This window comes from Leopardus geoffroyi, chromosome A1 (genome assembly GCF_018350155.1).
Source record: "Leopardus geoffroyi isolate Oge1 chromosome A1, O.geoffroyi_Oge1_pat1.0, whole genome shotgun sequence".
Taxonomy (NCBI): Eukaryota; Metazoa; Chordata; class Mammalia; order Carnivora; family Felidae; genus Leopardus; species Leopardus geoffroyi.
The window spans coordinates 15,009,866-15,022,403 of record NC_059326.1 but is presented as its reverse complement, the minus strand read 5'-3'; the positions used below and the strand labels follow the sequence as shown (position 1 = coordinate 15,022,403).

Sequence of the window (12,538 nt, the reverse complement as noted above, 5' to 3'; positions counted from 1 at the left end):
GCCCTTGAATTTTATCCTCATAGACCGTGCTTTAAAGCTCCAGTTTTGTTTTTTATAATTGGAAATGTATGTGTATTTGTATACATGAAAAAATATCTAAATAAATGTCTCTCTGTCTCTCAGATCACGGAAGTACTTCAGAACAATATGAGGTTTTGTAAGAAACAAGTGTCCATCCAGCCATCCCTCCCAGGCCCAATCATGGCACAAAGGTATGACGAGGGCTCTTGTAAATTGGCAGTTGGCTTGTTATTTTTCTACAGTGCTAATGCTAGAAGTATTGTGACAGGCAGTGAACTCACCCATAATGAAAACTCAGGTATTTATGAAGAATCCATGAACTTCTCCCATTGCCAATCTGTATCATTTAGTCACAGTGATAAAATATGTAATATTCTCAGGCCCACGACCTTCTCATCATTTGACTCACTCTTATTTCTTGTTTTGTTAATTCTGAAGATCATAAAATAAGGCTTTATCAGTAGTGACGGTCATGACTGGCAGACCAACAGAGAGGCAGGATGCATTCTGCCATTCCCCAGTAGGAGATCATGGACCCTGGAGCAGTCCAGCCCTATTTCAGTTGGGAGTTTTAAAAAAAATTTGCTGGTACAAAATGTGACATGCCAAATGAATGCTTCTGTATTTAAATTTATTAGAATGTATAAACAAAGAAAAACTATAAAGCAAATCATTCCTCTACATACGAAACTATCATCATGAGTCCTGTTCACCAATTTGTTCATATGCCTAAATAATGTATAATTTGTCTCTGTCAAGTTAGAACTTGAATGATAGAGGGAGGAATTGAACTCAGCAATGTTCATGTTGTCTTCCTTGGGAATTGTATAAGGTGTTTTCTTTTTTTTTTTCTATCCTTTTAAGGGAAAATGGTGTATTGACAAGCACCTATTCACCTGTGAGAGGGATCAGATTCCTGGCTAATCAGTGTGTGAATGTGTACTCTGTTCCTGCCTCAGGGGGCTCCTTGGATGAAGCTGTGAGAGGTGAGCTCTGCCTGATGCCCTGTGCGGTTGTATGCTTGGGTTATGTGGGTGTCCTGTGCACCCCTGTGCTTCTATGCATTCATTGCCATAACCAGGGAAAGGAGTGTGGCTAGAAGATTACACCATGAGTCCTTTTGGTATTGTCTGCTTGAAGTACACAAGATGGCTACAAGCATTTATATGGTGTTGTCCCAGAAATTGGGCTCAAATTGACCATTGTTACCAGAAAGCTCATCTTTTTTTTTTAAAATGAGGTGTAATTGACATAAGACATTATATCAGGTGATGATATGTTATAATGTTATAATGATTTGTTATTTGTACACATTGTGAAATGATCATCACAATAAGTCTGCTTAACATCTGTCAACAAAATTACAATATTTTTTCTTGTGAACTTTTAAGATCTGGTTGCTTAGCAACTTTCAAATGTGTAATATAGTAGTATTAATTATAGTCACCATGTTGTACATGTATCCCCATGACTTATTTATTTTATAACTGAAAATTTTATGCCTTTTGGCTACCTTCACTCATTTCATCCACTCCTCAGCCATCATATCTGGAAACCACCTGTCTGTTCTCTCTATCTATGAGCTCAATTTTTATGTTTGTTTTTTGAGATTCTGTGTATAAGTGGGATCGTACAGTATTTGTCATTCTCTGACTTATTTCACAAAACATAATGCCCTCAAGGTCGATCTATATTGTTACAAATGGCAAGATTTCATTTTTTTTTTTTTTTTAGGATTTCATTCTTTTTCACAGTTGAATAATATTCCAGTGTATGTGTGCGTGTGTGCTTGCCTGTGTGTGTGTGTGTCTATATATCTCTTATCTATCACATTTTTTTTATTTATCCATCAATGGATACTTAGGTTGTTCTTGGCTCCTGTGAATAATGCTGCAATAAATATAGGGGTGCTTCCATCTTTTTGAGTTAGTATTTTCATTTTCTTTGGATAAATACCCAGAGATGGGATTGCTGGACCATATGGTAATACTATTTTAATTTTTTTGAGGAACTTCTGTACTGTTTTTAGTGGCTGCACCAATATACATTCCCACCAACAGTGCACGAGTACAGATCATCGCCAACACGTGTTATTTCTTCTTTTTGATACTAGCCATTCTAATGGGTATGAGGTAATCTCTCCTTGTGCTTCTGAGTTACATTTCCCTGATGATTAGTCATATTGAGCATCTTTTCATGTACTCATTGGCCATTTGTGTGTCTTTCTTGGAAAAACGCCTATTTAGATCCTCTGCCCATATTTAAATCAGTTCATTTCTTTGCTGTTGAGTTGTATGAGTTCTTTATATATTTTGGATATTAATCTCTTATCAGGTATGTGACTTGCAAAGGTTTTCTCCCTTCTCATAGGTTTCCTGTTCATTTGGTTGATGATTTTCTTTGCTGTGCAGAGGTTTTTGGTTTGATATAGTCCCACATGTTTATTTTTGTTTTTGTTACCTTTGCTTTTGGTGTCAAATACAAAAAATCATTGCCAAGACCAATGTCAAGGAGCTTACTCCCTGTTTTCTTCTAGGAGTTTTATGGTTTCAGATTTTATGTTTAAGTGTTTAATCTATTTTGAGCTAATTTATGTGAATGGTGTAAATTAGGCCTCCAGTTTCATTCTTTTGCATGTGGCTATCCAGTAGAAAGCTTACCTTACTGATAGATGATAAGCACATTAGTGACTTTATTACATGAATAGAATCTAAAGGAAAGGGAGATACTCAGATTAATTGCATAATAACTATGTTGTGAGGATTTAACATATTAACTTACTTACCTTCTTCATATCTTTGCTTAATTGTCTCCTTCTCAGTAAGTCTCAACCACCTATTAAAATTGTATACTTCCCAGCATTATATAATGCATGGACTTTCCTTTCCTTTCCTTTCCTTTCCTTTCCTTTCCTTTCCTTTCCTTTCCTTTCCTTTCCTTTTCTTTTTTCTTTTCTTTTCTTTTCTTTTCTTTTCTTTTCTTTTCTTTTCTTTTCTTTTCTTTTCTTTCCTCTTCTTTTCTTTCTTTTTTTAAAGCATGAGACTTCTTATCCACTTTCTCTGCTGTATTTTTCTTCATAGCACTTATTACTTTCTAATATTATTTATTTGCATATGTTCTCATTGCCTGTTACCTCCCACTAGAGTATCAACTCCATGAAGACACGGACATTTTTTTTTCTTTGCTTATTTTGTTCATTGCTGTATTTCTAGTACCTAGTGCAATGACCAGCATACAGTAGGTGCTCAAGAAACCTTCATTATATGAATATTCTTTGTGAAAAAAGTATTTACCCACTGTGAGGCATTTTTGTTATTTGTGTTATAATGTCAAGGCATGCCAATGTACTTGTAGAAATAAGAAGATGGAAAAAAGCGGAGCCAGAGTAAAAAAAATACAGCTACCAGTTTGTGACTTTTTTATTCCTGAAAGTGACTCTTCACTGAGAAGTCAGTAAGGTACTGAGCTCCTAATCTGCATGTTAGATGCTAGATGACAGGACACCTGGACCTGTCTCTTCAGTGCCTGAGTCTGAGGTCACCCTTCTGCTGACTTCCTTGAAGGGATTCCACTCACTTAATTCAGTACCTTCCCTGTGCTGGGGATGTCCTTTCCATACTCTACCTGGGGGACTCCCAGTTCATCCCTTAGTTCTCAGCTTAAATGTCCCTGCTTGAAAGATGGGGGCTCAAAGACGAACAAGGTGCAGCTCTTGTTCTTAGGGAGCTGGCAAATGAGTAGGGGAGAGGGTCACAGTAGCAAAATAGAATTCCTGTAGTACTTTAAATGCTGTTGTAGAGGTACTGTGCATATTATGAGGACATGGTAAAAGCTGCAGGAATAAATGATGTTACTAGGGATGGTGTCTAAAGTCAAAAGAGAAGGAGACCCAAAATAGCATACAGTCCTCTTTGTTCATATAATCAAACAAGATTCAGGGTGTTTTATTAGTCAATTCAGACTTTCCCCCTGACTTAGGGGAGAGGAGAAGAAAATAGAAAAAAAAAAGTAGCCATGAGCCACAGTTAATCTACTTAAAGTAGTTGTGGCTGAATATCACCCAGAATGATTAAATCAGCCCAGATTAAATCAGATAGAGGTCAGACCACAGGCATATGCCTGTCAGTGTTACCTTTTGAACATACAGTACTTACTTCTGCATTCTCAGTGTTTATACTCTGCAGAAACTCTGAACTACTGTTTACATGGTGGTGAGTTCAAGCCTCTCTGTGCCCCAACATCTCTTGGTGTTGTATCACATGAAGCAGCTGCTCTTGGGAAGACACAAATATACTAGGACTGTGGACTTTATGCCATGTTCAGACTGGGGAAGACCTGAAGGTCGTTGAGTCAGAACCTCCATTTTAATTTTATTTATATACATTTTTCCGCTTGGAAAGCAATATTAGTCCTTAACTAGCCCAGCTAAGATAATAGCTGTTCATTTTTAATGTATTTCCTTCAAGTCTTTTTCTATGTATATTTTTCTACAGCAGTAATCATATTGGACATCCAGTTTTGTTGCCTGTGTCTTTTACTTAACATTATGTCCAATATACTTTAATTTTTTATTGTGTGCCTCATACCACCATTTAATGGCTTATCAAATAATTTATAGAAGATTTTCTTAGCCATCCTCCAACTGCTACATTTAGTGTTTGTAGTTTTGTGGGGAGAGTGATTCTGTGTACAATATGATAGGAAATATTTCCCCATACATAGATTTTCCTATATTTTGAACTTTTCCTTGGGGTAGCTACCTGGGAGTGTGTGATGAATGAGTTTGAAAATGTGAGCACATATATAGGTCATAATGCATGTTGCCAAATTATTTTTGAAAGAGGATTGGAACAGTTGAAATCAGTTAAGTCTTCCAATGTCACTTTCACCACATAGGTCAGTAAATTGAAGGCTGTAGAAATGAAATTACCACCCAAGGTCACCAGGTGTCTGCTAACATCTGACCTGTGTAACACAGAAGTACTGATTGAGTTCAGTGTTTAGATTTTATTAGGTAACCTTTACCTGTCCTTTCCATAAATCTTTGTACATATCTGCTGAAATGATTTTTCACAAATATTCTAGATACATTTGTATGTAAAGTAGACATAAAATTTCTTTATTTTCTTTACTACTAATATCCAAAAGAAGATAGGTATTCACAGTGTTACTTCAGATTATGTTATTAATATTATATATGTGTGTGTGTGTGTGTGTGTGTATGTGTGTGTGTGTGTGTGTGTGTATATATATATATATGTATAGTTTGTTTCTGTTTTTGAGGGAGAGGGAGAGTGCATGCATGTGTGAGGAGGGAGAGGGAGAGAGAAAATCTCAAACAGCCTCTGTGTGCTTTCAGTGCGGAGCCCGACGTGGGGCTCGATTCCACATTCCTGGGATCATGACTTGCGTGAAATCAAGAGTCAGACACTCAATTGACTAAGCTACCTAGGCCCTAGGCACCCCTCATGATATATTTAAAAATTTTTTTCTGCCTTCTAGTTACTGTACAGACCATAGATATATGATTATACAACCCATTTCATTGATATAAAATCAACCACACTTAATTTGTGCTTGAATAGAGTTCAACTTTCCAACATTCTTTCATGCTTCTTCAGGTTCATTTTGATTACTATGAAAGACACACACACACACACACACACACACACACACACACAGTCACAGAGATCTGATGCTCCTCTAAAATCTGTCTTCTGATGACACACAAACACTAATTTACAGTACGTGTATTGCACCGTCATACTAAAAAGTCCGCTGTGTTTTTCCATCAGCATTTGAGTATAAGAGTAGTATAAATTTGTAACAGGAGGGAACGACATAGAGGACTTTTATTTCAAATACAGTGGTTCCAAGTTACAGAGTTGTGAATACTGATGGATATTTGTTTTCTTTTTTATTAAAGGTCAGTCCAGCTCCACTTCAGAGAATGCAATTGGTGATATGTATAAAACTCGAATTCCCAGCAATGCTCTCTCTCTTAATTCCTTCCATGCTGTCAGATACTATTCTAAAGTTGTCCCTTCCTATGATGCAGCTGCTGTAACAAATCAGAACATTTCAGTTCACTTTCCATCAGCTGTGCCCAAAGTCTCAAAGTTTCTTCCTCAGCACTACAATTCTGTGCTGGGCCAGACGTGCTCAACACATCCCAACTGTCTGGTAAGTCTTCTGGGGTCTTGGATCAGATTGGATTCTTTCATTCCAGCTCTCAGGGCCCCTAGCTTGCATTTTGTTATTAATACTCTGGTCAGAAGTCTCTTAGACTGGGGCCAGGTGCACTTAACCCAGGCTCTCGTTCCCCATGCTGCAGGACTGATATCTAGATATCCAGAATTAGTGAATCTGAATGTGATGCTGCTGGTGTGACCTTAAGTGGCCAGATGGGACCTGTTTCCTCTAGAGCCCCTCCCTTCAGCCCCTCTGCTTCTATGATGCCACATCCCATTTCACCAGCCTCATCCTCAACCACCCCCATCACCCCCGCCAACTGTCTGCTGCTTTATCTCATTGGCTGGTAGTAGTCAATCAGGCTAAAGGAAAACCTGTTCAGCCAACATAAACCAGGCTGATTTGAGATCCCAGATGTCCTCATATCACAGATATTTATTGAGTATCCACTCTGTTCTAGCATTGTGCTAAGCACCAAGAATGTAGTGTATAGATAGACACGATCCCTGCCTGAGTGTCATAGGGAAGCATAGAAGCAGGCAATTGTGATCCACGTTGGGGCATGTAGGAGGAGGACCCTAGTATATATAGTATAATCTAGATTTGGGAGAGGTTAGTGACTGCTCACCCCTGGAAGAAGTACTATCTAAGCTGAGATCTGAAGGATAAGAATTAGCCCAGTAGAGAGGTCAGGAGTTGGGAGTGAGGAGGGGAAAAGCATTCTAGGCAGATGGATATAAACAGTGGTATCTTTTTTTTTTAATGTTTCAAGTTTTCATTTAAATTCTAGTTAGTTATATAAACAATGGTATCTTTATTTTTTGGAAGAACTGTCCCGTTTTAGATGAAGACCCAAACCAGCCTGGCCTGCTTTCAATGGACTCCTGATAACCTTAATATAGTTGCTAATACTTTTGCATATTAATAATAGCTAACATGTTTTGAGCACTCAATAAGTAATCTGCCACATACTCTGTGTACTTAATGTGGATGATCTAATGAATCTCTGAAACAATACTTTGAGGTAGGTGCTATTATTATTTCCATATGGCATCTATAAAATGGGAATAATAGTGACCTACCCAAAAAAAATTTATGGGAAAAATATTTTAAAGATACTTACAAAGAAATTTTGAAATATGAATTATTTACATATATAATACTTTTGCTAATGATCATCAGTCTACCGACAGGAAACGGGGTAAATGAAAAAGAGATTGTAACATTATTATTTTTTTAATGTTGACCTTTACTTTGTGTGTAGTTTTTGGTGGAGAATTGCTGTAAGCTAATAATTACTTTTAATAGCAATAAATAATACATATTTTAATGGGTTTATTCACCTAAAGATTTCACATGGTTTTATGAATCATTTCGTATTGCTTTAGGACATAGAAAATATATTTGTGACATTATGAGTAAAAACAGGCCAAGATTCAATTAATGTGGTTTTCTTTCCCCTTTGCAGCAACAGTTTTGGGCATATTAATAGCACATGTTTGAAATTCACACTCTAGACCACCTGTTGGGTACAGTTTGACAATAAAGGAAGAATGGAACAAAGAATGATCTTGAAAGCTACACCCAGAGACCTAATATCAAAAGAGTTTGCACTGTATGGCTTCTGATAAATGTGCTAAAAGCTTCTGCAGATAGATAGCAAGAGTGCTAGCCACTCGCTTTCACTTAACCTCAGATATACTTGGATCTCCCCAGCCAGAGCACTACAAGAACAGATGGCCTGGTGACCTAGACTTCTTTTTTTTTTTTTTCTCCTCCTCAAAAAATATTCCACAATTTTTGACCCGCTACAAAGAAGGTCCAGGTACACTGGATAAATTGGTAAGATGAGGGAGGTGCTTTGATACTCCAGCCTCACTGAGTATAGATGTTACAACCCGATTCCTATTTTTAGTATCACTGTGAATAACTGTCACTCATTTCTAGGTGGTATCTTTCTAGATTTGACATCTTAGAGAGCTTCCTCCATTATGCACCATCCAAACTAAGATCTCTCGGTTCAACAGTGGTGTTTATCTCCTCACTTGACTCCTAATGAATAAATTGATGTGTTTGTTTTTGCATTTTGTAATCCCTTGAGTGAAATGATAGCTAATAGGTAGATTTTTCTTTCTGGATCTTCAGCTACAGACTTTCTTTGTTATTCATCTCTTCCTCCCTACTGATATTAGAAAAGACGAATTAGAAAAAAACTGCTGAAAATAAGGGGAGAAAAATATTTGTTTTATATTTCACTGAAATGTTCTTACACATATAATAAGTTTTATTGTTAAAGAAAATATTCAGTGTTCACCTTGAAAATGGTAGTCTGTTTTTGTTTTGTTTAATAAATATGCGTTCCCTTTTTTAGTAGTACAATATAGGGAATTTAATTTTACTAGATTTTTGAGAAGTTTAAAAATTACTTTAGGCATAGCCTAATTTTCATGTTAAATTGTATAACTTTTCCTTGAGGATGCCATGATAATGGAACCTGTAGATATTTGACCACCTTTATCTTTATAAAGGAACTACAAGTTTCCAACTAAGATTCTATGCTTATTATTACAAATGTGTGCTTGACTCTTTATACTCTGGCTTTTAGGAGTGATTGCTTCGATACTGTAAGAGAACCTGTTGAGGTATTTTGGGTACTTGTGGCCACTTCCTATGTTCACAACTGGTCTTAATCGTTACTAGGACTTTTGCTCCACATGAGGATTTCCTAGGTGCACATGTGGATCATGAGAGACAGCCTGTCGCTGCGAACTCAACAGAAGACCTGGAGAGTATATCCTGGCTCCTGGCCGCTCTCAGTCCCCCTTTCCTTTCAACATGAAGAGCAAGGCTATCTGATCCATTGTTAAAGCTCTGTTTTTTCCATGACTGCTTCCCATGATCCTGAACTTCATGCAGGTGTCCAAATTTGTTTCTTTTTTTTTTTAAAGAATATTATTTTTCTTAATTTTTTTAATGTTTACTTATTTTCAAGAGAGAGAGCACGCAAGCAGGGGCTGGGAGGCAGAGAGAGAGGGAGACACAGAATCTGAAGCAGGCTACAGGTGAGAGCTGTCAGCACAGAGCCCGATGTGGGGCTCGAACCACGAACCGTGAGATCATGACCTGGGCCGAAGTCAGAGGCTTAACCGACTGAACCACCCAGGCACCCCCCAAATTTATTTCTAATATTAGAGCTTCATTTTTAGTAAATTGTGCTCTTCCAAGTAAGTTCAGCTCTCAGCCAAGGAAGGAAGAGCCCATAAAAAAAGGAGCAGATTTTCCTTTGTCAAATCAAGTTGGCTGGTCATGAGACAGTTGCAGTGTTATTTTTACAATGAAAAAGGTGCAAGGAGTTTGCTTAGAAAAGGTGACAGCTTGCAGGTGTTACAGCAGTCACTGTCCCTGTCTGAACAGGAAGTAGGGGCAGAAACAAACATTTATTGAGCCCTTCCTATGGCCCAGGCAAATTATTAGACTTTTTCTTTTCTTTTTTTTTTTTTTTTAGGGTTTATTTTGAGAGACAGAGAGATAGAAAGCAAGTGGGGGAGTGGCAGAGTGAGAAGGAAAGAGAGAATCCCAAGCAGGCTCTGCACTGTCAACACAGAGCCCAACGTGGGGCTTGAACTCGTGAACCATGAGATCATGTGAGTCGAAATCAAGAGTTGGACACTTAACCCACAGAGCCACCAGGCACCCCAGCAGTGGATTTTTTTTTAAGTTTATTTATTTTGAGAGAGAGTGAGAGAAAGAGCACACGAGCAGGGGAGGGGAAGAGAGGGAGAGAGAGAATCCCAAGCAGGCTCTGCACTGTCAGCACAGAGACCAACGCAGGGCTCGAACCCATGAATCGTGGGATCATGACCTGAGCCAAAATCAAGAGTCAGATGCTTAACCAACTGAGCCACCCAGGTGCCCCTAGACTTCTTCTTGAGGAGAATTTAGCCTTACTCATTTCTATATCCTCAGTGTCAGCCATCTCGCTAGTTGGATGGATGGATGGATGCACAGGTGCTTGGATGGATACCTGTGTGAACGTGGAGCCAGGAGGTGTAACGGTCTGAAATTAGACAATGACTATGAGAAAGGAAAGCAAGAGACATAGTCAACTTAGGAACCCCTCTGAAGCCAAGACAGATGGAAGAATGAAAATTGATGTTTAGCCATCACTGTGTAGTTTTCATCAATAGTGTATCAGTCTGTTTACACCTATTTTCTTCCCCTCATCACACTCTTCTAACATAGAGTTAGATGGTCTCCCAACAGGGCAGAAATGACAGTAATTGGTAATGTTCATAAACACAACTGTTGTATGTTTAAAGGAGAACACTCAAATGTTGAATAACTCAGAAGTTCTTCAGTCATTTATTAATTTCTTCAGCAACTATTTATTTGAGAGGCATCGTTTTAGCCTTTTTTTTTTTTTTTTTTTTTTTTAAATTTTACCTTCTATATCCAAGAGCTGGGAATCTGTTGGGAGAGAGGTAAAACAGAATTATGGTGGAGTTTGGTGAGTGCCGTGACAGGAGAAAATATGAAGTATTACTGGGTACCTACAAGCATCACACAACCATTCAGGGGACTCATGGGAGGCTTTTGAAGGTAGTAACATCTGGGGCACCTGGGTGGCTCAGTCTGTTGAGCATCCAACTCTTGGTTTTTGGCTCAGGTCATGATCCCAGGGGTCCTGCAATCGAGCCCCACATTGGGCTCCGTGCTGAGCATGGAGCTTGCTTGTAATTCATTTTCTCTCTCTCTCTCTCTCTCCCTCCCTCCCTCCCTCCCTCTGCCCCTCTCTCCCACTGACACACTCTCTCTGTCAAAAAAAAAATAAAATGCAGATATCTTAGATGTCACTTATCTTCATCTCTGAAACTAGTGGTAAAGTATTTGCATTGTTGTGAGGGTTGTTGTGAGGGTTAAATGAAATATGTGTAAAAGCCCTTAGAACAGTGCCCTGGCACACATGAAGCGTTTAATACCTGTTTGTGATAATTGTAGTGATAATGATTAAGCTGAGATTTTAAGAATCAGTAGGCAGAGCTCAGCTAAGTGGTGGAGATGTGGAGACCAATGAGGGGGATGAGTTTCCAGACTGCATTTGCAAAGGTATCAAAGAAAGGACTGCATAACACGAATGGAGGAATAGAGGAAATTCCACGGGGCTGTGCATCGAGTTCAGGTGTGAGATGGAGAATGAATGAATGGAGCAAAGAGACAGCCAAGGGCCATGTGATACTGCCTTGACTGAACTTATCATGGTGCTCATTGCTGTTATGAAATTGACATAATTAGATTTGCATTTTAGGATAGCTGCTCTGGCTTTGATGAATTAAAAGCAGAATGAATTGAAGGGGGCTAAAACTAATTGGGGGAAGGGTGTGGCTATTCTAGCAATTTAGGCAAGAGATGGCCAGAAATAAGTCATTGTCAGTGGGGATGAAAAAAAGTAGACAAATGTGATTAATGTGAAGAAGGCAGCGTCAGCAAGACTTGGTAGATGATCAATATGGGGCTTGTGAAGAAGTAAGGCAAACACCTAGATTTCTGGCTTTGGTGGCTGGGCAGATAGTACAGATGGCCACTGAGGGAACACAGAGAAAGACCATTTGGAGGTCTGGTGCTGGAAGATGACAGTTTTATGTGGGGATATGCCGTGTGTAGGATATCCTAGTGGAGGTAGCCAAGAGGCATTCAGATTTGTGCGGCACAGGTGGGATATATCTGGATGAGAGAGAATGTGGTTTGGGGAGTCATCACCCTGGGGGGTGGGGAATGCTAAAGTTGGGGATTCAAACATTAAACATTAAATGGTGGGATTGACTCGCAGAGGCCTTCTAATCCTGCTGTTCTATTATAACACCTCATAAGGAATCACTTGGTCAGGTCCATAGTGTCTCATGACATTGTAAGTCACCAGATTCGAGATACTTTGGTAAAACTCTCAAAGGCAGAGGACACAACTCGCCAGTGACAGCTGTGTTTGTTTGCTGGGTTTTTTTTGAATTGTGGGAAATTTCTCTGAATATCTAGGTTCTGAAAAATTCAAAACTTAGGCAATGCTGGATCTATTCCTAGTATGCAAAGTAGCAACAAACTGCTCAGGCAAGTAGTACCTACCCCTCTTGAGGGGGCATTAGTTTTACTCTGGTCACTTCCTACCCAGCTTGCCTCATTCATCGAGCTGACTTGCCTGGTCCCTGTAGGTATTCTGGTGTGACTCCTCTATAGGGAAATCACTTTGGGGGGAGAAATGAGGGCAGCATGTTAGAATGCAGATTTCCAGGCCATGCCCCACAGGGTCAAATTGGTAGACTTGGCTGGGCTA

At 38.9% G+C, this 12,538-nt stretch overlaps 1 protein-coding gene across 3 annotated transcripts in view; it reads left to right on the top strand.

The window, feature by feature from the left end:
* The window catches only part of LOC123595961 (spermatogenesis- and oogenesis-specific basic helix-loop-helix-containing protein 2-like), a 53,830-nt gene extending 45,533 nt beyond the window's left edge, over positions 1-8,297 (top strand). For 2 of the 3 annotated variants that reach the window (XM_045474004.1, XM_045473985.1), the window contains 4 exons: positions 124-212; positions 886-1,007; positions 5,948-6,204; positions 7,042-7,543. In XM_045474004.1, coding sequence (XP_045329960.1) covers positions 124-212; positions 886-1,007; positions 5,948-6,204; positions 7,042-7,101 — 528 coding nt within the window. In that variant the 3' untranslated portion in view covers positions 7,102-7,543. Of the gene's footprint in view, positions 1-123; positions 213-885; positions 1,008-5,947; positions 6,205-7,041; positions 7,544-7,681 lie in introns of those variants that run through there. The other variant, XM_045473996.1, reaches the window with a different exon arrangement.
* The last annotated feature ends 4,241 nt before the right edge of the window (positions 8,298-12,538 follow it).